This window comes from Branchiostoma floridae, chromosome 13, assembly GCF_000003815.2.
Source record: "Branchiostoma floridae strain S238N-H82 chromosome 13, Bfl_VNyyK, whole genome shotgun sequence".
NCBI classification, from domain to species: Eukaryota; Metazoa; Chordata; class Leptocardii; order Amphioxiformes; family Branchiostomatidae; genus Branchiostoma; species Branchiostoma floridae.
In genome coordinates this window covers 3,633,839-3,660,765 of record NC_049991.1, presented here as the reverse complement: position 1 = coordinate 3,660,765, position 26,927 = coordinate 3,633,839, and the positions used below count along the sequence as shown (strand labels likewise).

General features: G+C 40.3%; 3 protein-coding genes across 5 annotated transcripts in view; 1 reads left to right on the top strand and 2 right to left on the bottom strand.

Moving 5' to 3' along the window:
- LOC118428877 (intraflagellar transport protein 140 homolog) overlaps positions 1-26,927 on the bottom strand; it is a 39,202-nt gene that overhangs the window by 8,721 nt on the left and 3,554 nt on the right. For both annotated transcript variants that reach the window (XM_035839121.1, XM_035839122.1), the window contains exons 4-18: positions 26,243-26,373; positions 25,595-25,734; positions 24,218-24,393; positions 23,517-23,605; positions 22,914-23,026; positions 18,786-18,934; positions 17,785-17,988; positions 16,633-16,934; positions 15,864-15,981; positions 15,302-15,450; positions 14,738-14,900; positions 14,140-14,271; positions 11,561-11,760; positions 1,102-1,279; positions 217-407 (exon numbers count right to left, since the gene is read on the bottom strand). In XM_035839121.1, the coding sequence (XP_035695014.1) occupies positions 217-407; positions 1,102-1,279; positions 11,561-11,760; positions 14,140-14,271; positions 14,738-14,900; positions 15,302-15,450; positions 15,864-15,981; positions 16,633-16,934; positions 17,785-17,988; positions 18,786-18,934; positions 22,914-23,026; positions 23,517-23,605; positions 24,218-24,393; positions 25,595-25,734; positions 26,243-26,373 (2,435 nt within the window). The remainder of the gene's footprint in view (positions 1-216; positions 408-1,101; positions 1,280-11,560; positions 11,761-14,139; positions 14,272-14,737; positions 14,901-15,301; positions 15,451-15,863; positions 15,982-16,632; positions 16,935-17,784; positions 17,989-18,785; positions 18,935-22,913; positions 23,027-23,516; positions 23,606-24,217; positions 24,394-25,594; positions 25,735-26,242; positions 26,374-26,927) is intronic.
- Positions 3,221-8,014, top strand: LOC118428879. 2 transcript variants are annotated; one of them, XM_035839123.1, is made up of 8 exons: positions 3,221-3,584; positions 3,901-4,111; positions 4,428-4,501; positions 4,745-6,121; positions 6,527-6,761; positions 6,926-7,072; positions 7,190-7,430; positions 7,615-8,014. In XM_035839123.1, the coding sequence occupies exons 1-8, from the start codon at positions 3,471-3,473 to the stop codon at positions 7,628-7,630; spliced, it is 2,415 nt and encodes an 804-aa protein (XP_035695016.1). In that variant the 5' UTR covers positions 3,221-3,470; the 3' UTR covers positions 7,631-8,014. The 2 variants fall into 2 exon arrangements, with proteins under 2 accessions (XP_035695016.1, XP_035695017.1); XM_035839124.1 differs by having other exon boundaries at positions 3,511-3,584; positions 5,680-6,121.
- Positions 8,170-11,452, bottom strand: LOC118428880. The gene is made up of 2 exons (XM_035839125.1): positions 10,684-11,452; positions 8,170-9,450 (listed from the first exon to the last, which is right to left on the bottom strand). The coding sequence occupies exons 1-2, from the start codon at positions 11,259-11,261 to the stop codon at positions 9,285-9,287; spliced, it is 744 nt and encodes a 247-aa protein (XP_035695018.1). The 5' UTR covers positions 11,262-11,452; the 3' UTR covers positions 8,170-9,284.

The window sequence follows — 26,927 nt, the reverse complement described above, 5'->3', positions numbered from 1 at the left end:
AAACAGTATTATACAGTGCATGACCTGACCTATTACCCAACCTATGACCCATGACCTAACCTATGACCTACTTGGGTACTGCCCCAGCAGGTCGTTCTGTGCCTCCAGGTGCTTTGCGTAGTGATAGTAGGTGGTTCAAAGGTTGAAGACTATTGTCTAAAGACCTGAGCTATGACCTGACCTATGACCCGATCTATGATCTGAACTTTGACCTACTTGGGTACTGCCCCTAGCAGGTCGTTCTGTGCCTCCAGGTGCTTGGCGTAGTGATAGTAGGTGGTTCTGAGGTGGATCCTATCGTGAGCCTCTGCCGTCTCCAGTGCCTTGTTCCACTGGTTGGTGGACTGGTACAGCTCATTCAGCAGGTCATACCTCTGGCAGTGTTTCAGCAGTCTTTCTGCATCCTCCTGTTACACATTGTTGAGGGGATAAGTAATTGTACATCAGATTTTGGATCATAAGGTTCAGAGTCCTAATCCCAATGGACTTCTTGGGCAGGTTTGACTGTACTTATAAATCACTAGATTCTAGCCAGTGTCTTTAAATTTCAAACTGCTGCTAAATGATTGACCCATAGAAATCTCTACATATGGCCTACAGAATAGGGGTGGGTACCGGTACAGTGTACCCGTACAAAACCATTTTTTTTTCTTTTTGGACTGGTTAAGAAAAAACGGACCTAAAAAATCAGCGGCCCGGAAGTTGGACAGATTCGAAAATGTACAGATTATATTGACAGGCATTTACATGTACATGTTTTGGGGCTGAGGGTCCCAAGAAATAACAAGAGCGAAGAAGAGGAGAGTTTCTTTTTTCAAGTTCTACAGTCAAACCTGGTCCTCTGGTCTAAAATAGTGTTGTTTACATGAAGATAGGATTTTAGAACGCCAATGGACGTCAGATACTCCACCAAACAGAATCCTTTGTTGTAAAATGTAGCTGCATTGTTTAAGTATCGCCCATTCATAGGTTTCTGTTTTCACAGATAATTAGGTCCAGGTTCAGGTCCGTACCTGGACCTGATACTCTGGACCTGTACTGTACCTGGACCTAAATTTTCTCCCAGCCCTACTACAGAACAATAAAGCAAACTCTGCTTACGTTCAGTCCTAGCTGTATAGCTAGCACGGCCACCTTGGCGTCCAGTTCCGGTTCCTTGTCTGCCTCTCTCAGCGCCCGCGCCCCGCGGGCATGCCCCATGTTTCCTAGACAAACCCGTGCTACGTCCAGTCGGCGGGATTTCACGCACATCTTCGCCATGTTCTCCCACACTGACTCACTAAAGGAAAAACATATCGTTGTTTAGATCACTAGTTATCAAGTCCTCATATCAAGTGTGATGTTGGCATTACGGTTAGGGTGTTTGACCCAGAACCCAAAGGTCTTGGGTTTAAATCCCCTTACATGCAACCGAAGTTGTGCCCTTGGAAAAGGCACAGGACTTTCCTCACACCACCCAGGTGTAAAAATGGGTACCTGACTTTGGTTGGTGAGGTAAAAGGCAGTGTAAGGAAAGGGTTGGGTTCCACCTTCTAGTACTGTAAATGCAGAAACTTTTGCGGTGGTTTAATGTTCGCGGTTTTCGCGGCGGCCGCTTCACCGCGAATTAAAAACCACCGCAAACATTTTTCCATGGCAGTAAGAGACTACAGTGCATGGTGCTTCCGCGAAATTAAAACCACCGCGAAAAGTCCTTTTCCCGCTAGCGCAAAATTGAATACGTTTACAGTACCATGTCCTAGACACAGTGGATAACAACCCACCGATTCTACAGCCTCAAAAAGGCTTTGGACTACCTTTTATGTTTTAAAGGAGTCCTAAAGTGGGGATGGGAGTGCTATTTTCCGACAAATATTGATTTTAGAAAGTGAAAAATGTATATAACTTGACAATATACTATAATAGACCCATTATGCGCCAACTCTGAAATTGATCGGATCCAGGAAAAAATCCCCTTAGTGCCCTCTAAACAATCCCAGAATGCATAGCGCTACCTGAATGGCGCGCTTCAAGACGCTGCCTTGACGAGGGAAGAGGACTTCAACTTTTGTGCCCTTTTCAAGAACAAGGAAAAGGCTTACCAAGGTATGCATCTTACAGTGAATTTTATATACGTTTTGAAGGATGTTGAGATCTAACAGGGGGCTGCAATGCTATTTTTATCGGCATGAATACAATTATCTCGGGCCGTGCATGTTTGTTTATGTCTACGATGTTGCTTCTCTGGCCCACAAAAGGTTACGTTAAAAAAATAATTCCAGGGGAGATGTTAAAAAATCATCCCGTTTTGTATCCTTTGATATCTAACAAACATTCCACCTTTTTGTTTTGAGCATCTCCCCTCATTTATACCGAAAATTTTTACGATGAAGTGAAGTGGCCGTACGCAAGAAAATGCCCCGTGAATGGGACTCCCGCCATTTTTGTTGTTTATGTTTTGATCGCCTCTTGTCTTACTGCATGCCGAAGTCGCCACAAAAAACGGGATAATCCTTGTAAATTTCGGGGAATCGCACTTGAAGTGAGTTACCTTGTATTATTCTTAGATAATCGGACATGTTGGTGTGCTTTTCGATCCTCGTTTACGCCACCAAATAATTCACGGAAACTTTGGAGGTCGGGCATGTTTATTCATGCCGCCTCCGTGTCGTGTGCGTGCCTCTGTTTTGATCGACAAAATCTACGTTACAGAAATAATTCCAACGGTGATGCTAAAAAATCATCCCGTTTTTTATTCTTTGATATCTTACCAACATTCCACCTTTTTGTTTTGAACATTGTCTGTCATTTATACCGAAAATTTTCGCGATAAAGTGAACTGGCTTGGGCTGACGTAAGTAATGTCCCGTGGAAGGGACTCCCGCCATTTTTTTGTTGTTGTTTTGATCGCCTCTTGTCGCATGCCGAAGTCGCCACAAAAAACGGAATAATCCTTGTAAATTTCGGGGAATCGCACTTGAAGTGAGTTACCTTGTATTATTCTTAGATAATCGGACATGTTGGTGTGCTTTTCGATCCTCGTTTATGCCGCCAAATAATTCACGGAAACTTTGGAGGTCGGGCAATTGTTTATTCATGCCGCCTCCGTGTCGTGTGCGTGCCTCTGTTTTGATCGGCAAAATCTACGTTACAGAAATAATTCCAACGGTGATGCTAAAAAATCTAATCGTTGATATCTAACCAACATTCCATCTTTTTGTTTTGAACATCGTCTGTCATTTATACCGAAAAATTTCACGATAAAGTGAGCTGGCTGATGACGTAAGAAAATGCCCCGTGAAAGGGGCTCCCGCCATTGTTGTTGTTTTTGTTTTGATCGCCTCTTACCGCATGCCGAAACCGCCACATAATTTCACGGGATAATTTCTGTTACTTTCGGGAAATCATCATTTTTTGTTCTCTCAACATTAGGCCACATGTCGTTTTAACCTAAAATACTTACGCTGATTTGAAGTGTATCTAGCGTTTACATGCATTGGTACACTGAGATGTCAATCATCATTCTTACATTTCATTTTTTTTTTAATCCTTTTACAGACATGGAGCGATTGTTGCGGTCATCTGGAAAGAGTCCTGACAAGACGGTACATAGTCCGTTTTTCCTCATTAAAACAATCATCACGTACAAATATGAGAAACAATGATTGACTGAGATGTTGAAATAAAGACTAGTAACAAACTACAGTAATGCAAATAAGTTGTAGATGTAACGTAATGTTGCTGTTTCCTGTACTATATTTCATATTAGTTAGAAAAGTTAATAATTTCTGAGCATCAAGTCAGGTAAAACATTTTGTTGTTGACCCATATATTGTAATTTACCATACAATTCACTACAAATGTATTATGTCAGTGTATGGTCACAAAAAGACTTACAGTAAAATGTATTTTCAACTTCAGAAAATTGTCAAAAGCCAGAAGAAACGGCGTATTGACGCATGGACAAACAAAGAGACCAGAGCCCTTATCCAGTTCTGCTCCCTGACCTGTGAGGGATGTTGGGATCCCAGAGCATCCCAGGCCTGGCCTATGATGAAATGTGCGTCTCCCTTCTGGAGAAAGGCAGTAGAGTATGTAGAGCAGCACGGAGGAACATCAACTCCACGAACAGGTTAGTAACAACAGTCTGTTTGACCGTTGACTGACTTGCTTATACTGTTATAGAAAACCAGTACTGATTCTTGATATTCCCCTAACCAAGTTGACTTGTGTAGAAGACGGTTGGAAGTCTGCTGGCAGTAGCCTCACGGTTGCAAAATATCTGTTATTTCCCTACTGTAATTTCATTGACTACACTCTATTGCATTTACTTGAGCAAGTTTTGCCAGTTTTCTCTCCATGTATTAACTTAGATTGCAGTTCAGAGACTGTTTATTACAGCATTCCACTCACACTAACATTCCATATTTTACTTTGGTCACTTTCAGAAGCAGCCGTCCGAAGTCATGTCGGCAAGCACCTGCGCAAAAGGTTCCCTGGGGGAAGATTGGCAGCAGAGAAAGTATGTACTGATAATGTACTATTGTTACGTTATGTCATTGTTGTTATTATGGCTACAAATTGGTCATGTTGTGGTTGTGTTGCATTCCATATCCTTATCATCATGGTATAATCATAAGTAAATTCACGAGATTGGAAATCATGTCCCTGTTCCTGAAAGTGATTTTTCATATAAAATACTGTCAAATAATTGAATACTCTACTTCTATTTGTAATTTACATATATCCGTCTTATTGTTTTCAGGAATTTTGTGACCCCGTGCCTAGCTGCAGTGCTGTGCCCAGCCCAGACCCTGACCCTGCTCTGTCAACCAGCCCCAGTAGGAGTAGTAGAACTCTGCCACGCACTGCTCTTTTCAGCCCTAATCCATCAACAAGCCCATCTACACCATACAGCCAGCTTTCAGACAACCTTCTATTCGCCAGTCCAATCAGCAACGACAGCGGCATTCCACCAAGCAGTTCTTCTATCAACCCTGATCTGTGGATGGATATTTCCGATCCTGTGCCAGGAAAAAAGGATGTGGCGACACAGACAGGCGAAGACAACGGCATAGGTGGACAGTCAAACCCAGTCAAGGCACACAAATCCCAGACAGTTCAACAGTCAAACCCGAATCAACCACTTCTCCACTCAACCCCAGTAAAAGCAAGCCATCTCATGGACCTGGACATGTCATTCACACCATCTTCCACGTGCTCAACCCCAGTAAAGAAAAGAGACCTGTCCTACCGTCCCGGCTCTGAATCGGAATCTGAATCTGAATCTGAATGTGAGCTTGTAGATGAAGAATGCCTCCTAGAAGGAAGAAGGTTTATCGTTTTTGGTGAGCAGCTGAAAGAACTTTTCCAGAAATGTCCTTCATGCGGTGGTCAAACACTACTGGATACAAAAACCAGAGGTTGTGCCGTTTCTATCACGTACACGTGCGAAAACAACCACACTGGGACATGGCAGTCACAACCCTATGATAAGGGAAGAGCTCGTGGGAACCTGCTCATTCCATCTGCCATCCTCTTCACTGGCGGGTCCGTATCGAAATTCATTGACTTTGCGGACTGTCTACAGCTCCAGTTTTTCAGCGAACAACACTTCCACAGCATCCAGCGAACATTCGCCATTCCAGTAGTGAATGAACATTACCTTAGCCAGCAAAACATGGCACTCGACTTGTGCAGGGGTGCGCCTATAGATATAATCGGGGATGGAAGATGCGATAGCCCGGGCCACAACGCCAAGTATATGTCTTACACTCTTATGGAGGAAACCACCGGTCTCATCTTAGCCATGGAACTCATCCAGGTGACTGAAACGGGAACCTCCCAGGCCATGGAGAAGGAAGGCCTGGATCGATGTCTCGCGTTCTTGACAGACCCGGATGGAGAGGATATGGAGGTTCAGTGTCTCACAACAGACAGGCACAGGGGAGCTGGTGCCCTTATGAGGAAGGTGTACAAAGAGATCGAACATCAATTTGACATCTTCCACGTCTGTAAAAATGTGAAAAAGAAGATTTTCGATAAGGCCAAAGGAAGAAACTGCGCAGAACTGCTACAGTGGCTCAAATCAATCTGCAACCATCTTTGGTGGGCAGTACAGACCTGTGAGGGGAATGCAGAGGTTTGTTTATATTTCCTGAGTTTTAGCTTATCAGATTGTGCACAAACTTGTATTTCTTCATTGTATCTCACATGGGCTGCTTTTCAGATTGCCAGATTCATGGGGTAGTCAAAATGACTCTTGATATGTGCACTGTAGGCGGAGAGGCACATGTACATGTACTTAGCATGGAAGGTCATCTCATTCTGTGTTTGTAGTCATCTTAGTACAATGCTAAACTTTCTCGCAACACAAAGGTACTTACTGATAAAATTTTCCACAAATACTGTCACTTTCTTCAGGATCAAACCTTATTGATTTTGAACTACATGGATGTGGTCAGTGAATTTTTTTTGAAATCCACTCTCTGCAATATGTGTCATAAACAGACATAAGCATGTTCCAACCAGAGTTTTTGTGTTTTAGCTACTGAGGGAAAAGTGGACCTCGATCATGAACCACACGGCCAATGTTCACCACTGGTCAGGAAAACAGCTCTTCCACTCCTGCGAGCATGAGGACTTGGGCAGCGAGGAGGAGAAGACGACAACAACAAAGTGGCTGGAGATGGGATCACCTGCTCACAAGGCACTGGGAAAGGTTGTCTACGAACGACAATTGCTGAAAGACATGGCGCAGATGACAAAGTACAAGCACACCGGTGGGCATATCCTGTTTTGTTTTGTGTGATATCTGTATCCATATTGGTATATTATTACTATTCTTAATATATAGTTAATTATGCAAATGCTTATAAATGTTATACAATTAACACTTCTCATAATGGGTTTTGACATTGTTTTGTATTACTTTGTCTTTCTGCAGGTGAAGTGGAGGTATACCACAATGTGGTCACCAAGTACGCACCAAAGAGGATCCACTACTCATACAACGGTATGAAGGCCCGTGTACAGCTCTCCATCATTGACCACAATGAGAACATCGGAAGGAAACAGGCAAAGACCCTGAAAGGTCAGTGTACTTTACTTTTAGATTTAGTGAAAAGGTAATTACTATACATGTGTATATTATGTTTGTAAGTAAGTGTATACATGTACATAATTTGAATAAAACTGATTTGTTTCATAGGAGACACAATGACACGACTGGACTGGAGCAAAAAGCAGAAGCGCTATGCTGTAAAGAATGTGTACGAACAGAAGGACTACAGCTTCCGGCAAAAGCTGATGGCAGACGTCTTGGAAAGGGCACAGAATGGAAAGAAGACTCCAATCCCTCGGAGGCCGGATCTGCCAAAAAACATTGCTCCTGAACCACGACCAGACAAGGCTCAAGCCCTGGCAGCTCACAGGTCGAGGTTTCCTGACAGGTGAGTATTTGTTTCTGTAACATGTGATATTAGCTGCTGTATGATTATCATAATTCCCCTTTTTACACTGTCTTCATGCTTCTACACATTACACATGCTTCAATTATTGATAACAATGAATGAGATACAAATTCCTGAATGAATTTGTTTATTATAGTAATGAAACACTCATTTCGTTATATAGGGGAGGACGTACTTAGCAGACTCACACAGGACCTGGAGAGCTGCTGTGTTTTTCTGGGAAAGGTATGCTTGTTGAGCCAGTCCTTGACTTCTGTACCATGTTGTATTTCATCATGAGAAAAGTTGGAAAGGTATACACATTGTACTCAGCTACATGTTATGCTGTGATATTCTGACAAAGGTATGCCTGTTGAGCCAGTCCTTGACTTCTGTACCATGTTGTATTTCCTCATGAGAAAAGTTGGAAATGTATACACATTGTACTCAGCTACATGTTATGCTGTGTTATTCTGACAAAGGTATGCTTGTTGAGCCAGTCCTTGACTTCTGTACCATGTTGTATTTCATCATGAGAAAAGTTGGAAATATATACACATTGTACTCAGCTACATGTTATGCTGTGTTTTTCTGGGAAAGGTATGCTTGTTGAGCCAGTCCTTGACTTCTGTACCATGTTGTATTTCCTCATGAGAAAAGTTGGAAATATATACACATTGTACTCAGCTACATGTTATGCTGTGTTATTCTGACAAAGGTATGCTTGTTGAGCCAGTCCTTGACTTCTGTACCATGTTGTATTTCCTCATGAGAAAAGTTGGAAATATATACACATTGTACTCAGCTACATGTTATGCTGTGATATTCTGACAAAGGTATGCTTGTTGAGCCAGTCCTTGACTTCTGTACCATGTTGTATTTCCTCATGAGAAAAGTTGGAAATGTATACACATTGTACTCAGCTACATGTTATGCTGTGTTATTCTGACAAAGGTTTGCTTGATGAGCCAGTCCTTGATTTCATTATCATGTTGTATTTCCTCTGTGAGATTGTTGTTCACAGTATCTCCGATAGTAGATGAGGAAAAGTTAACAAAGGAGCATATTTTCTTTTATTACATACTGTTTTTATAAGTCATAGTTGGTTCTTACTACATGTGTGTATGATTTATATATGAAGTCACATTCGTATCGATGTAGAAAATTAAGTTTCTAACACTGTAAAACATATTTCTATGACATGGAGAATGTAAACATCTATTAGTGAACAATTCTGGTGGTCTGTATCGCAGTATGAAATGTTGTTCACAGTACCTCTAATATGACATGAGGAAAAGTTGGAGCATATTCACTTATTGTTTTTTCTACAATATTCATAGTTGGTTTCTTACTACATAGTTGTATAATCTATCTACGAATTCACATTCTTATTGATGTTGAAAACCATGTTTCTTTTATTTCAAAGAAATGGCAAACCCCTTACAGTACATGTAAGGACAGTGATTGTGCTTATCATTGGCATCATACATAAAGTTGTAGATGACTGTACAAATCAAATTGCACTCAAAATATCCTTTACCAAGATGTATTTACTGATAACTTAGTTGTACAGACCTATTGTATTGTCTCTATTGTTGTTGCACCAAGTTTGCACGAAAAGTCAGCAATTGTGGTACATGCACTGCAACATTTCGACAACTGAACTAAAAGACTAACGAGAACAGTTACAAGTAAGTGTATTATATATGTCTAGAACAACAGCCGGTCGTACATTGTTCGTATACTAGTAGTAATGTACCGTTATAATGCGTGCACAGAGAAAAATAAAAACAAAGGCATTTTTTAGAGTACGGGTAACAGAGGTAAAACAAAAACGTCAGAAGTCCTTCTATCCTAGTCGTCAGCCTCCAGGAAACCGACGTAGTTCCCATCTGGACTAGGGTATTCCTGCCGGATCCTGAGAACAGCACATGATGGAGCAACCCGCCGGACACCTTTCCCCAGCCGCCGTTTGTGTACCCAGCAGGTAAACTGTCTGTATGCAGACAGCCTCAGGATTCTGGAAAAGGGAGTAAAAGATATTGCAAATCGCATCCATTGCACAAATTCGATGCATAACAGTAACGAAAAGAAACTGCAAATCACAGGACGAGCATATCTGTTTATGGTGTTTAGTTGTTATTTATATTGTAGGATTTTGTCAAACAAAAGCTTTTTGGAGCAAAAAGAAAAACCGCCGTGTTTTGTGTTCTTTGATATCTCATCAAGAACTTCCTTCCTTGTTGGGCACATTGCCCCTCATTTATACCGAGAATAATCACCATGAATCAAAGTGTCTGGACGAAAAAACGGCCGTGGGCCGTGGCCGCCGTGTTTGTCTTGTTGTTTTGATCGCCTGTTACTGCATGCCGAAGCGGCCACATAAAACGGGATAATCCTTGTAACTTTCGGGAAATCGTCCCTGTAGTGAGTTACCTGGTATAATTCTTAGATAATTGGACATGTTGGTGTGCTTTTCGATCCTCATTTATGTCGCCAAATAATTCACGGAAACTTTTGAGAGGTCGGGCATGTTTATTCATGCCATGTGCGTGCCAATGTTTTGATCGACAAAATCTACGTTACAGAAATAATTCCAAAGGTGATGCTAAAAAATCATCCCGTTTTGTATTCTTTGATATCCTACCAACAATTCAACTTTTTGTTATGAACATCGTGTGTCATTTATACCGAAAATTTTCACGATGAAGTGAAGTGGCTGACGTAAGAAAATACCCCGTGAAAGGGGCTCCCGCCATTTTTGTTGTTTTTGTTTTGATCGCCTCTTACCGCATGCCGAAACCGCCACATAAAACGGGATAATTTCTGTTACTTTCGAGAATTCGTCCTTGTAGTGAGTTTGTAATTTTTCATTAATTGGCCATATTTGTGGCCTTATCTGCCCTCACTTATACCAAAAATATTCACGATGAAATGTAGTTTTTGTAAGAAAGGATTATGGCCGTGGCGTCCATGTTTGTTTGGTTTGTTGTTTTGATCGCACCATTGTTCTGATCGCGGCGCGCGGCCACATAACACGGCGTAATCTTTGTAACTCGAAATCGTACGGTTGAAGTGAGTTCCCTAGTATGCATTCAAAAAGCAGTCTAGTTGGTGTGCTCATGTGCGAGTTTTACGTTATAGTCTTACGTTATAGTCGGGAAATTTCTACGATGCATAACGAGTTTTATCATCAAAGAAACAAGATAAGAAATTAGTGAAATATCAAGGAAGAAAGGTAGGTGACAATTACCTGTAACTTAGCGGTTCTCGGACGTTCTCAAGTCCGAGATTCTGCCGCTGTAACAACGCAGTCTTCAGTGCTGCTCTCAGGATGCAGATGGGATGAAACTCACTGTCCAGAGTTATACACTTGAGTTGATCGGGACCGACGCCCACCCCTCTACCGCCATTATCAAAGTCTTCCACGACAACAGGCGGAGGGTCGGTAAGTTCGACGAGATCGTGGCAGCATACGCATTCTCTGACAGTATCCATATAGTTACAGTTGCCGCATCTACACCAAATTTGGAGTTGGCCCTCCTCCATTCTCCAGGCTTCTGTTTCAACATCGATGCCGTCCCAAGCGGCTATCGGGACTGCTTGAAGATTCCCCGGTCCAACAGCACCGGGCACGGCCGCTTCTCCTTCATTCTGAGGTTCTTCCCGCTCTTGCTGCGGCTCGTGCATGTAAGGCTGGATGTTGTCGAGATCCAGTGAAACATCGCTGTCGCTAGAGTCATACAAAGTGCTATTTTGGCTATTCACGCCGTCGTCTGACGAGTCTGACATGTACGCGTCCGCCATGACAGTTTCGAGAATATCGAGCATTGCGTAACTCAAAGTTCCCGGATGTACCAATTGAGGGTCAGCAAGGGGGAAATGATATTCACAGCGCTTTACAAACAGACGTCGCGAAAATCGCGCAAGGGAGATTTTTGTTTAAAAAAGCCTGTTTATGTATTCATTGAAGTATAATCTATTGGAAAATAACACTCCCGGCCCTAGTTTGGGACTCCTTTAACAAGAAGGCAAGGGAAAATTTTTGTGACTTTTCAGAAATTTTTGACAGCGACTTATACACACCAACCCCATATATCTAAATAGATCATCAAAGACACTTCTATTACCTTTTGATGAGTTTTATTGCCTTGAAGGCTTCGTCCAAGTTCCCTATCGTCAAGAAGTAACTGAAGTTCATCATGGCATCCCGCGAGTTCTTATCGCTCTCCTCTAGTCCGATGAAGTCACGCATCGTACGCTGAGCCACATTTTCGGGCACCAAGGACGTCGTACTGGACTGGGCGTCTGTTTTTGCAGACTCTCCAGCCTAGAAATATGTGGGCACAAAGATTTGTTCAATGTACAGGTAAGGCTATGTTGATTTGGTTATAGAGTCAATTCCATATTACCGAGAGGGTGTTTCTTGCCTTTTGTTCTAACAATTTGGAAATCTTTGTAACAATCTAACTGTGATAAGTAACTGTTTAGAACTATTTATAACATCTATGTGACATTCTAAATATTTCTATAGTATTCAAACATGTTAGAAAGAATTCTAACATCAAATACATTATTTCCGTTAGTTTCTAAACTGTTCCAACATAGATGCATCATTTGTGATCACATGTTCGAACATAGAAACAATATGATGAAACTGGGTCAGTGGGCTGGGAAGAGGGCAATTCACACATCCCTGCCAACTGCAGGAAATTATGTCTGTCTGCCACCTTCTCACAAAAGACTCACCAGTGAAAATCTAAAAATACAAGAGCCAAACAAAGGACCAAGCTTAGCAGCTTTGTTTATGGGGGCAATAAAAGTTTTTATGGAGGGAAAAAATGACACAAAATGTTGGAACATGTTGGAACAATAACAAAAACACATAGATGATTGAAAATTGTTCTAAATAAAGAGATAATTATATCATTACTTTCCCAAATGTTCCAACAAATATAAAAAGGTTCAAACATGTTTAAAGTTTCATTTTGAAATGTTTGAACAATTTCGAACTTAAGTGACTGAAATGTTCTTTTACTCAAAATAGTTCAAACTTATTACAAATATTATTTCAAAACCATCTCGGTGACTTGGAATTGACTCTATGACAACATAAGGTTATGCATCAATTTTCTTTCTTTCGTTTCCAATTAAAAAGTTCTTGGTCATAAAATGCCAAAGTTGTACAAAGCAAAAGCCAATTTCAATGTCAAAGAAGAAGACAACAAAGAGATAAACCAAAGAATCTATTATTCAGTATACCACTTAATTTTGTAATGAAGGCAAGTTTTTTTGCCAAACTTTTTTTACTTGCACGCTTGCATAAGTATTAAGGTTCCCAGAGGATGTCATCCATATACTCAAATCAACCGTGTACTCAAATCAACATGGCTTAGATGACAGTAAAAACCTTATATGGCAGTTATAATGGACACTGATGTCATACATGCAGTTTGTACAGAGATATAATTGTGATTCTTAAACTTTATGCTCAGCGATTCTGATTGATAGCCATTAAGAAGCGTGAATGTCTTTTAGCAGTGGTGTGTACTGTGCAGAATGCTATATCTCAATCTAAAGACGAATATAACTACTAATACATGTATAGCAACAATACAAGTGACATCTCTTAGGAAAGTGTACCTTTTTAGCAGTCTGTGCATGTGATCCATTGGCGCAGAGAAAATACAAGAAAGAATCTACTGTGAAACATTGAAGACTATATTGTGCATTACCATATACACTTCAAAATTCAAACCTTCTAAGTCACATTTTGTGCAAAAGCTCTTATGTTTTGTACTGCAGTACATTTTTGAGATGGGCATTCTGTGATCTAAATTGTGTACAGACATCCTTCTTCAAGTCCGTATGTGTGCAAAAGCTGTTATAGTAAGCAACAAGAAGAAGCAATGCCATCTAGCTGTTTTGTTTTGTACTGCAGTACATATTTGAGATGGGCATTTTGAGATCTAAATTGTGTACAGACATCCTTCTTCAAGTCCGTATGTGTGCAAAAGCTGTTATAGTAAGCAACAAGAAGAAGCAATGCCATCTAGCTGTTTTGTTTTGTACTGCAGTACATATTTGAGATGGGCATTTTGAGATCTACATTATGTACACTCAGTCATCCTTGATATGCTAAACTACATTTGGAGCCATTACCTTCTTGGTGAAGTAGAAGTGAGAGACTTTAAGAAGAAGCAATGCCATCTAGCTGTTTTGTTTTGTACTGCAGTAAATATTTGAGATGGGCATTTTGAGATCTAAACTGTGTACACTCAGTCATCCTTGACATGCTAAACTACATGACAGAAAAACTGTCAGAAGTTTTGGAGCCATTACCTTCTTGGTGAAGTAGAAGTGGGGGACTTTTAGAAGCAATGCCATCTAGCTGTTTTGTTTGGTACTGCAGTACATATTTGAGATGGGCTTTCTGAGATCTACATTGTGTACAGTCATCCTTCTAGGAAAGGTATGCTAAACTACATGACAGAAAAACTGTCAGAAGTTTTGGAGCCATTACCATCTTGGCGAAGTAGAAGTGAGGAACTTTTAGAAGAAGCAATGCCATCTAGCTGCTTTGTTTTGTACTGCAGTACATATTCAAGATGGACATTCTGAGATCTATATTGCGTACAGCCATCCTTATAGGAAATACATTTGCTAAACTACATGACAGAAAAACTGTCAGAAGTTTTGGAGCCGTTACCTTCTTGGTGAAGTAGAAGTGAGGGACTTTCAGTCCGATGAGAGTGTCGTGTGCCGGGTCTGTGGCATACGCGTCCTGCAGGAGTATACCGTGTTCTGGCGTACTGAACAACGACACCACCATAACATCCGGCTGAAAAAAAAACACAAGTACAAGATTATTAAATCACGATTCATACTAAGAAATCCAAAAATTGACTATAGTCTTTGAGTATAGGGACTCGGGCTTTTTCAATGAAGATAGTAACCAAGCTGGTGAAAATATGGTATCACAACACAGGCCAGATTTGGTGGAAGTGGCAGGAAGATGAGTTCAGAGGTGGTAAAACTAGCTAGTAATCAGACATTCCAGGTCATAAGGTCAATGGAAGAGGCTATTTATTTAGGGGGAGGTTACCATTATTGTTATGGTCTGTCATTTTGTCTGTTTTTGCAGTTACATTACATTATATAGTCATGTTTGCTGCAGAGTGACAGGAAGTCACCAATGGACCCATAAGTCGATTAAAACCTTCATGCCATATTCACTAACAATTCAGTATTTTACAAGTCATAGGATCTTCAAACTCTTTTCATAAATGTAACAGCCTATTGCATACCTGAACGTCAACAACACTGAGTGAAGACGTCTTGGAACCTTTCTTGTCATCAGAAGGAGGAGGTAGAATGGCCTCGCATGTCAGAAGCTTGGGTTCCTGTGGGTCCCAGTACTGAACCCTGGGGAACCTGCCCGCCACATCTTTAGCTGCCTCTGATCTACCCCTGGTCGTGATAAAGAAATACATGTTGAACAAAATATGGAGGATGCCCTGACATAAACAAAATATTACAACAATATACATAGATGGACTGTTGAGTTAACAAGGTACAGGGGTCCAAATACTGAGCCTTGAGGTACATCAATAGGTAGAGCTGTAAGAGGGGTCCAAATATTAAGCCTTGAGGTACAATTAGTACATACAACTGTAGGAGGGGTCCAAAAAATCAAGCCTTGTGGACACCATCTAACAACTGGCTGTTATACTGCTATGACTGTCATTCACAAGATTACCTCACAGCCAGGGCAAAAGATCATTATCATTTAATGGAGAATAAAGTGATTTTTACTGTCCATAAAGTATCGAGGAAATGAGTAAAGATTTTCTCTAATGTTAGCAACCAACCTCTGCTCTTCGGACACTTCCTCCCCCGTGGCCTCCTGTGCCGAGGTCAGCTCGTCTAACTCTCCCATTCCTGTGGCCAGGTCAAAATACTGGACACTGTCCAGTTCCACATCATAGATCCATAGTCTGGAGTCCAGCTGTCCCTGTGTCTACAAAGACCACAGAAAAACAACATGAAAACCACTCATTGATAATTTTATGAAATTTGTATGAAACTCTATGAAAAATGCATGAATGAATGATTCTCTATCATGCACCATGCACCACCATTTCCAGTTGATAGTATCATTGAGTTCCAAGAATGTTTCGCAAAATACTTACCATCTTATTCACAAACATCAGTTTTAGCGGCTTTATTCAACAAAGAGCAAGGATTAGTAACAAACATCTAAATTTCAATAAAATGCACATTTGTTAAACCTACGCATACAACAGAGAGTGACAAAACAGGACATACTAGATATTACTGTGCACACTACACAACCAATATGTATAACTGTAAAAGGGGTCCAAATACACAGCCTTGCGGTACAATCGTGGATTGTATATTTAGTATAATTACCTTTTTTATGAGGACAGCTACTTTGCTGCCATTGCAATTGCTCTTGACTGAGACAATCGCACCCAGTTCTGGTATAACCTCTCCTAGGTTCTTTGGGTTGCAGTGTTGCTTTGCTTCCCTAAAAATAAAGAATTGAATACTTATTATGACTACAGGCTTTTCAATGACGTATGCATTTTTGAGGTTGGGGATGTGTCCCTACAAGCATCATCAGGTACTGGTACTGGTACTGGTACATTTTAAGGTTTAGGAACTGGTTCGAACCTATACCCATACCTGGACTATTTGATAAGCATAAAGTAACCCTTGGTCTTCAATGATGACAGAAATATGAATTAACAATTAATAGAATGTCTAACGAGAGTTCAGGCATTTTTCTCAGAGAACATGTGCATACTTTTGAGAGCATCTCGAATAAAAAACAGTGCTAATCTTAATGACCATAAAAATGTTTCTTCCAATCTATTTCGGGTGCAAAATTTTCATCTTTGTGGTAGGAATATTTGTAACTTTTATTTAGTAACAATTTGAAAACTACTGGGCAAAAAGTTGTACACTTGAGTATAAGTCTTTTCAGAAACAATACAAGTGCACTTATTGCAGCACTGCACTTGTGGTACTGGGTACCGGACGGGTATACATTGAATTTCCTATTCAAGGTTCCACTAAGAGGGCGATGAAAGTTTGAAAAGTTAAAAATCCTTTTCTTTTTTGTCAACTTTTTAAAGAACACAAAACACAAGTCTTTCTTAAGTATGTCACAACCTACCTTCTTGAGAGGTCCCACATCCTGAGGAAGTTGGTGCTCGTTCCCGCGACCAGGTACTGACCGCACACGTCCATGGCGATGGGTTCCCCCTCCGTCTCCGAGAACGTCAGGAGCTGCTTGACCGTGCCCTGGAAGTTTCGCACCTGGATCTTCCCGGGTTCTACCGTGTACACGTTCTGCTCGTGCATGCACACCAGCGCCGAGTCCGTCTGGAACGTGCCCGTCATTCGTATCACTCCGCTCTTGTCGGACGGGATGTCGTAAACTACGAGCTTCTTTCCGTTCCACACCGCTAAGTGATCCTGATGGCAAAAAAATTAAACTTGACATCATTCTCAACAATAGTTTAGCAAAGCATTCAAACCCCATCTACAAATTTTCCCCAGGTTCTAATCTGCAGTTTGATCATTAACTGCTAGGGGTTCTCCCATTCCCAGTAAGTTAAATACAGACCATTTTCAAAAGGCACATCATATTACCTCATCTATCCACGAGTCTAATTATTTGGCACCACAGAAGATCTGACAACCAATTTTTTTCCGTCATTCTCAGTTTTCTGTTCTCGTTCATGTTTTAGTTACTGCCTGTCCCGATAATTCTCTGATACTGTCCTCCCATCTTTTCCGTTGCCTACCCCTTTGTCTTCTTTGGTGCCTAAGCTTGGGATAGCCCTCATGCACATGCAACATGCCTATATCAATTCTTATCTTTACTGTGGTTACAAGGTCTTCATTAAAATGTTTGCTTGACTCTATCGTATATTTGAAATGCAGTTTTGATATGCAATACCTAAGAATGTTTCTGGAAAGTATTTCATCTCTGTACATAGTCCATATTTAAAATTCATTTCTCAAGTTTTGTTGTCCAGGACTCACAAGCGTACTAGTACAAGAATCCTGAGGTGACCAAGATTCTATCATCTTTAAATCAATACTGTTTATGTACAACTCTTTAAAACATCAAATTTACTAAAACTTAGCTATTTTTTTCTCTCCAGTTTTGTTATCTGAGTCTAGGACTCCCAAGCGTACAGGAATACTGAGCTGAGTTATTATCTTGAAATCACTACAATTTATGTACAACTCTTTTCAACATTAATACAAGCTACTATAAAGTACCTAGGTCTCCTACCATCAATCAATGGTCTCATACCTGCGTGACATACACTCCTTTGACTTGAATCTCTGTCTTCAGGTCGTAGTGAGCCTTGGTGGTGAAACTGTCGATAGAGAGCTGGGTCGATGACACCTGCACTGCTGTCACGCCATCTCGGAAGTGGGCGCTCATAGACTGCTCGCTCAGAATGATAACGGTCGCCACAATATTCGCAGCGAGCAAGTTTAAAGATGAGCCCCACTGTAAAGTATAAAAAAGAATATAGAAAATATTTTGAACTGAATTCAACTTTTTCAAAAATCCTACCTAGCTTTCTGGACGATATTTCAACAGTTTTAAGTTGCCTGTACATCTGTAACAGATGCTTAGGGATGGGGCCCATCTCCATTTCTGTAGCCCTTTGGCCACACATTTGTGCAAGCCACTACAGCAGTGGTTAGTCCGCTGGTATCGATGTGTGTTTAACTTCCATACTATTCCTCATTAGTGCTGAGTACTACCAGCTTTTAAAGTCTGGGATGTACCACTTTTAAAGTCTGGGATGTACCACTTTTAAAGTGGGGATGTACCACTTTTAAAGTCTGGGATGTACCACTTTTAAAGTCTGGGATGTACCACTTTTAAAGTCTGGGATGTACCACTTTTAAAGTCGGGGATGACTCGGACTGGGATCGAACTCATGACCTATGGAATGTAAGGTCATAACAATAATAAGGTAATAACACTCTACCCACTCGGCCAATGCAACAGTGAACAGTACTTGATATTTATATTTTACACATCAAAGGGACTACTGGTAAGTACTGTAAAATATATATATATGAAAATGCTCATCATGGTTTTATTTTGAAATTCGCAAAGTCCTTTAACCTCGTAATCATAACACAACAAATATGTTTTGAATATTTTACTGGACTTCAGAACTGTTTCAACAAAGAACTGCAGAAATCTCATTTCCCTCCAAATTCCAAAAAGTTAAGTCCCTGCAAAAATATATGAATCTACAGTAAGCTAGTCTTTCTAACTGTAATCTGTACCTGTATTTGGGTTATGTTTCCATCTAACACAGTCGGTGTTAGAAATTTCCACTTGGCGTCTCCGTCCTGCTTCTTTCCCGCGAGCCCCGGTGCCGGAGCGTACTTCCACATCACCACCTTACCCTCAGTGGTCCCACCAGCGAGGACACCTAGTGGAAATGCACAGAAAGGCAGCTTTGAAATACACGGTTAAAGTTCACATTATACAATGCATTTAGTATACTGTAATATCAATATACAGTTGTAGACTGAAGACCTTATGAAAGTCCTGGTACTTTTGATGGAAGTGAAACTGAATTCTTGTCAACTACAATAAATGTGAGGCTTTAACCTCAAACACCCGAGTGGGGTCCGTTTGGACCCCATGCGTACATTTTGAAGTGCCATTTGAACATTTTTGATCTGAAGAAAAAAATCCTTCCGTGACTTTGTCAGTCAATATGTGTTATACCTTTTCCTTAGTTTTCGCAAAGATTGGTACAGTAATGTGGAAATTATAAAGAAGGTTTGTAATCAGTCCCTCTGGGGTCCAAATGGACCCCAGCAAAAATTTGCAGTTTTTAAAACAAACTTTGGAGGCTAACTCCTTAACCACTTATGGTATGACTACTAAACTTTCAGACAATAATAATAATGTAACCCTTAATCCTCACAAAAATTTCTGTGTCATCAACACGTAATGTGACGACATTATGACGTCATTTACCTAATCAGGGCGGCCATCTTGGATTTTGACCAATGGCGTCATGAAATTAGCATAAATTAAAAATTTAAAGTCATGAAAATTGCTTTGAATTTCATAGAATTTAATTGTTGTCAGAAAACAGGTGTAGTTTACCAAGAAAACCTTGTTTAAATTGAAATTGTCAAATTTTGGCAAAAAAATGCCTGTTAGAATATGGTTGCCATGGCAACCCCCAAAAATAATAAACTTACTATATTGACCAAAAACTTTTGCAAACAATATTTTTTTGATAAATTACCAAGTTTCGTAGCTTTAGCTCTAGCCGTTCATGAGTTATGCGACATAAATGTTGCTGAGGGCCTCAAAATTCCCCTATCTGGTCGGAATAGGTTTAGTGCAAAACGTGGTCCCTCTGAACTTTTGCATAAATTATGATAATGAGTTGGAATTAGCAACACAATAACATCTCAAAATCTTCCTCTTACAATGACGAAGCAATGTATATACAATGATCGCCGATAAGAAATGGTACTGAGATTTTATGAACAAAACATTTTGGGGTCCGTTTGGACCCCACTCGGTCATTTTAGTCGCAAAAAAAGGTCAGGTGCTTGAGGGTTAAGTTATAGGAATAATATCACTTATCCACATAGGACTGAATTATACATACTCTTGAGACTGTAACCTATATGGGCTTCACGATAGGGTGTTTGACTCAAACAAAGCCCAGAGGTCCTGGGTTGGAGTGCCCTGATATACTCTGACACTGCCCTTGAAAAGGCACTTAGCACAAAATTCCTCACTTCACTCAGGTAAAAATGAGTCCTAGTTTCAGTTAGGAACATCCCTCGGATAGGACGTTAACACATTGAGCATGTTAAAGAACCTACAACAGTGTGAGTGGTTCAAACAAATCCATCCAGATAAACAGCTTGTAATGTCAGGGCTCGAAATTCATTTTTGGGATTAGGTGCACTGGTGCACCCAGCTTAATAAATTAGGTGGACCAAAAAATTTTGGGGTGCACCACTTAGATTTAAGTAGAAAAACCTAATAATAAAACTTAGTTACACTTAGCTATCAAATTCTTAAGCAAGTAACATGACAGACATTTTTATTATCTTTCTAACACTTAGATGTAAAGAATATAATGTACATGTATAAAAACTAGTCTAGTAAATTTTGATATCTTTACATACATAAGCCTATGAAAATATTTGGGTACACCCTGTGCACCCACAGAAAATAATTGGGTGCACAGCTTCAATTTTGGGTGCACCTGGGTGCACATACACCTAGTATTTCGAGCCCTGAATGTCATGTATTATTTATACAATGCGCATAATACAATAATATCTGATTCAAATTGTAGACTGAAGACCTTACTAAGTCCTGGTAGTTTTGTTGTGTCAATTAAGTCCTTACGTAACTACAATAAATGTGTAGCCTATAACTTAGAGAATACTTACCACTTATTCAGGACTGAATTGATATGTACACTTTGAGACTGCAACATGTATGGGCTTTATGATAGGGTGTTTGGTTCAGAGCCCAGAGGCCCAAGGTTTGAGTCCCCTGGTATGCTCTGACACTGCCCTTGAAAATTAGCAAGTTTTCTCACTTCACTCAGGTGAAAGTGAGTATTACCTCACTTCAGTTAGGGATGTTCCTCAGATAGGCTGTTAAATGAAGGTAATGTGTTTAAAGGACAGCATCAGAAAATTTTCAATTCTTTATTTTCCAGTAGTTTACTCATTAAAAAGTTGATGTACGTCAATTTTTACATTGATCCGCCTATTATGACCCTGTAGACACGTTTGAACTTCGCGCTCTCCTCCTCTCCCAGCCGCGCTGGCCGATGACGTAATGGCCTCGTTCTGATCGTCTGAGATTGTATGACGTCACGGATCCGGATCAGAAACTTCTAGCCAGCCATTTTGCTCGGTGAACCTCTCAGCGGCGAATAATCACCCCGCCATTCTGGAGTTCAGTTTGTTGTTGTTGAAAATTACTTCCGTGGACCTGTAAGTCGCATTGTGAGCTGTCTACGAAGCCATAGTCCCCGGGAGACTGAACATGAATAAGCTTGCCTGCGAGTAAACCGCGCGGCGACGGGATGAAATCAAAACAATGGCGGTGGGGGAGGTTCACGCACCGTGCATGCCTTTCTGGACTTTTACAAGAGTGAGTTCGGGTCAGTTCTTACCTTCTCCTTTCCGGACAGCACAGCGATAATTACACGTAAGCTTCCACGAATTTTGGTTGAATTCACAATTGTCCAACTGGCAGGGACATTAAAAAAAAAACATTTTTCCTCTGACAACATACCCTTGATCGCTACATATCGAACGACCCCCTTTTGCGCCGAAACAGATAGCACGGCAAATTGTACAGATCGTGCGAGTTACGCCTCGACTCTCACTTAATTAACTGTTTCTCGGGTAAATCATCTGGACTGGTCGGTTTTTCAATCAATGAAGCTTTGGCGGAGATTGCTGGGGGTTCATTCAAAGCAAATCACGGACTCTGAATCGAAGCCGACATTTCGCTCCATTCACAATCCCGGCCTGTGTTGTATGTAAAAACAACAATGCTGTATGTATGTTTCGGCGCGGAAGGGGGATCGTTCGATATGTAGCGATCAAGGGTATGTTGTCAGAGGAAAAATGTTTTTTTTTAATGTCCCTGCCAGTTGGACAATTGTGAATTCAACCAAAATTCGTGGAAGTTTACGTGTAATTATCGCTGTGCTGTCCGGAAAGGAGAAGGTAAGAACTGACCCGAACTCGCTCTTGTAAAAGTCCAGAAAGGCACGGTGCGTGAACCTCCCCCACCGCCATTGTTTTGATTTCGTCCCGTCGCCGCGTGGCTTACTCGCAGGCAAGCTTATTCATGTCCAGTCTCCCGGGGACTATGGCTTCGTAGACAGCTCACAATGCGACTTACAGGTCCACGAAAGTAATTTTCAACAACAAACTGAATTCCAGAATGGCGGGGTGATTATTCACCGCTGAGAGGTTCACCGAGCAAAATAAAATGGCTGGCTAGAAGTTTCTGATCCGGATCCGTGACGTCATACAATCTCAGACGATCAGAACGAGGCCATTACGTCATCGGCCAGCGCGGCGGGGAGAGGAGGAGAGCGCGAAGTTCAAACGTGTCTACAGGGTCATAATAGGCGGATCAATGTAAAAATTGACGTACATCAACTTTTTAATGAGTAAACTACTGGAAAATAAAGAATTGAAAATTTTCTGATGCTGTCCTTTAAGGATAGCCATACTTCAAGCACGTTAAAGAACCCTTGAACACAAAGAATAGGGGTCCTTCCCAGTGTGAGTGGATCAAATAAATCCATCCAGAAATGCAGCTTGTACTGTTCAGTACAAACCTGATGTGTTATGCTCTGAGGTGGTTTACCGTATAATGCAATGCAAACCAACCTTTTTTGGAACAGAATGACAGACAGTTGACCGACTCCCCAGATGTAAAAGAGACAGTGCTGTCTATAGGCAGGGGCAGGGCATAGTTGTCATCCTTCTCCAAATCCCACATTCTGTAAAAAAAAATAGCAATTTAGTACAATTGTAACACAACAATTGTGCTATATCAGTATTCTAAATGCAAGAATGCATCTTTGCACTATACAACATTACGTAATAAGTATTTAATTTTTTAAATCTCAGCATATCATGTCATCAAACTATGATATCCTGCTTTATAACTGTTGTGAAATATATTTTTTGTATCATCTATCCTCTGTTGATATAGGTTGAACATCCAGGTCATAAGATTCAAAATACAAGTTACTTATTCGCAACTGTCACTGACAAGACTGGCAAACCTGTCTAAACATCTTACAAAATTTAAAATCATATCAAGTTGTTTGAGTAACTTTGTATCTATGATTACCTATCTTCTACAAAATCAAGATTTGACTACATCAAAACTATTGCAGCTAATGTTGCCTCATGCAAAACTTGGTTTATACATGTAGCAACATTTGAATGATTGTTTCAAATTAAGTTTAAAATGTTTATTCGAACCTGATGAGTGGCTCCCCTGTAGCTGTGGCCATCAGGCCTCGTCCTGCCCAGATGATGTTCAACTGTCCCATCTTCCCACTCAGTTTCACCTGTCAGTCATAGACATCATTACATCAGCTGTCAATCCTAACTGTCCATCACAATTAGCAGTTCAACCAATGAGAGCATGGCAATTATGAGTTTGACCAATTAGAGAGGGGCTTTTTGTCAAGTATCTACATTTATATTTTGTTTTGTATTTCTGTGTTCTAACTGTTGTGGTCAGGACTGTGAGAACAGATCATTACAAAGTTAAATCAGTAACAATTAACATACACATCCGCATGCATGACAAAATACTAGTCGTTAAATTTAGAGTGACTTTCAAAGTTTCAAAGCAACCTGTAGGAAAGTTTACATTTCAACTTGAAATGTCTTACGATCATAACAGATCAAAAGCTGTGTAACTGTTAATACCTCGTAAAAAAGGAGGTATTGCTTTTGGTTTGTGTATAATTTTGTTTGTTTTTTACTGGTGTGTGCTTATAGTTGGCTGGGGTCCAAATTTGTTCCCACAAGCTGAGTTGGCCCTGGTTCCAAATTTGTTCCAGAAAACAAAATGTTTCAGTTGAAGAAGTCAGAAGCCCATGGATGGCATGTGAGAGTGATGAGAATGATGTATGCGATGGATCGATTTCTCGTTTGTTTGTTTGTTATGTTACCTTGGTTACTTCCTGAAAGGCGCCCTCGGACGATACGCTGTGCTGGGTCAGAACGAGACCAGAGGTCACGGTCACGAGAATGTTCTTCTCTTCATAGTAAAGCAGCTTCTCTATTGGTCCATCCGCTGTGAAGACCTTCGAACTCTTGCCCTTGTCATCAAGGTAGTAGACATCTCCTAGATTCAAACAGATGAAAATGATCATGGTAAACTTGTTGAAAATCAAATCAAATGGGGCCAAGCATCTGTCTATATCAGTATATAGCCAGAAAAATCACCAGGGTTGGACAAGTTTTTAAAAATTCACTTGTCCTATCGGGCAAGCACTTAGAAAATATAAAAAAATTACTTGACAGAACCAATTTTTCACTAAGTGCCCAAAATCAATATTCAAATGTCATCACTTTTATAAAATTATGCATTTTCACTTTCAGCAATGGAATTCTTAATATTGCCTCACTAAGATGAAAAATCTTACTCGCGAGATCGGGCAAGTGGGGTAGGTCATGCACTTGCCTGATCAGCACTTTGAATTGCCATGGACAATAGGACTAGACTTGTCCAACCCTGATCACCCTTTGGTGCTATACACCAGCTTTGCTGGCACATGGCGTGGCAGCAGCTGGTTACAATGCAGGGGTCGAAATACACATACTTAACTTGTAATTTGCAAATAATTTTTGAGATTTGCATGTAAAATTATTCTGAACTTGCAATCTTCCATGTTGAAAATACCTAGCCTATAATAAGAATACTGAGGAATTAGACTCCCAACTCCTAGACAGAATGACATATGGACGTCTTTCTTTTTCCTTCCTTGTTTTTGCTGGTAACTTTCTCTTGGGATCGTAACCGGTGGTCAGTAGGTGTTATAAATAATCAAAACTTTGCTTTGCTGCAAACTAACATGCTGATTATGTGGACACCTTTCCAAAATTCTTTCTATATTTTTATGCGCCGATTTCTGACCATCAATGGGCAAAACTCTTATCCGTCCTGAGCAGCAAAATTCTGCCAAAGGAAGGATTGATGGATGCTGGCTAGAACGTTGCAGTATAGACTAGTTACATTTTGCATGTAAATTTTTAAAATTGCACGTAAAATTTTTGCCAACGTGCAATTTTGCATGTAGCAAAAAAAAAGTATTTCGATCCCTGCAATGTATACAATACTTACTGTATATGGAGCTTTAATCAGTAGTATCCATTCACATGTCTATCAATGGCAACAATGGAAATACATGAAAATAGAGAGAAAAGTTTCTGTTCTATTTGTGCACTAAAATGATAGCAACTTGAAGTCTGATTTTTGCATAAAAGATAATTGCATCTGTTAAATGTGATTGAGATTAGAGTCATAATACTAGATAACTCCTTACCATCTATTCCTCCGAGGAAGAAGGCTAGACCCTCGGAAGGACCGAGGGTGATTTTGGAGCCGAGGGATTTCTTCCAGGAGAACATATCCAGGGCCTTCTCGTCGCCACTAACGGCAGCCCGCGCTAGGCCGCTGATGTCACTGCAAAAACAAAAGGGTAAAAGATAGTATTACAATTTACATCAATTTGAGAAGCTGAATTTCATAGTATTAACTTATCAATTTTATGAATATATGCCAATGAAAACATAACTAAGTCTTACAGGGTTTTTTTATTCCCAAACCTGAAACAATTCCTTTGAGGCAGGAACAACTAGTAGTAATACTATAAGGTTTTATAAATTAATACGAATGGATAAGAAAACCATGTATTACTACCATCGACTGCAGTCAAACCTAAACAAGAGATAGACAAAAGCAAACCAAAGGGAAAGGAATAACTTTCATACACAAAAGATGTGTAATATTTAATAAGATTTCACCATTTCGGTTTTCAGAAAACCCCAACATTTCCTCAAGTTTTCTTCAATAACATCAAGTATTTATGGAGATATAGAATAATTATTGCTAAATTTTAATGTTAAAATAGACGATTACAATGTACATGAATATGTTCTACATTTAAAGCGAATGTCATAAACAGACATACTTTTCTGGGTCCACGGCTGCCCCTGGTCTCACAAGGCACACCGAGACGGACTGTTCCATCTGGTGTTTACAGAAGGGGGTGGCCTGGGCTCTGCCTTTACCATCCATCTTCCACACGGTGATCAGTCCATTCTGAAAAGAGCAGAAACAATTGTTATCAATCTTGAATTACAGAACAAGGGTCAATATCTGAATCAATAAGCTCACCTAGTAAGTATGTGGTAACTCAAGTGAATGGACGAAAAACAGACCTGTAATATTTACATTATACTGCAAATTTTAAATTTGTTCCTATTGCTCAAATGGGTCAAATTAGTTGGTAACTGGCAGACCCTGGTTCAAATCCTGGATTGGGCATCTCGTTTGGGGCTGCAAACGTCTTTCAGATGGCAGGGTTGGAAAAGTCCACTAGCCCTATTGTCCAGGGCAAGTGAAATTGCTGATCGGGTGCATGTGCTACCCCCCTTGTCCGATTGGGCAAGTAATATTCTTCCATTGAGTGACATTTTGATAACCTTACTACTATTTACAGTCATGACATCAAGCAATGGTCAACATAGAAAAAAGGGCAATAATATGAATTCCTTTTTTGGAAGTGAAATGCATATAAAAGTGACATTTGATTTTTGGGCAAGTAAAAAATTGGTTCTGGCAAGTAAATTCTTTAATATGTGCTTGCTCGATAG

Excerpts from the sequence above, each read along its gene's own strand:
- LOC118428879 (XM_035839123.1), top strand. The coding sequence starts at position 3,471 with ATGCATTGGTACACTGAGATGTCAATCATCATTCTTACATTTCATTTT. Across the intron at positions 4,502-4,744 it reads GAAGATTGGCAGCAGAGAAA|GAATTTTGTGACCCCGTGCC; the intron begins GTATGTACTGAT and ends TATTGTTTTCAG. Across the intron at positions 6,122-6,526 it reads CCTGTGAGGGGAATGCAGAG|CTACTGAGGGAAAAGTGGAC; the intron begins GTTTGTTTATAT and ends TTTGTGTTTTAG.
- LOC118428880 (XM_035839125.1), bottom strand. The coding sequence starts at position 11,261 with ATGCTCGATATTCTCGAAACTGTCATGGCGGACGCGTACATGTCAGAC. Across the intron at positions 9,451-10,683 it reads CGAGAACCGCTAAGTTACAG|AATCCTGAGGCTGTCTGCAT; the intron begins GTAATTGTCACC and ends TCCCTTTTCCAG.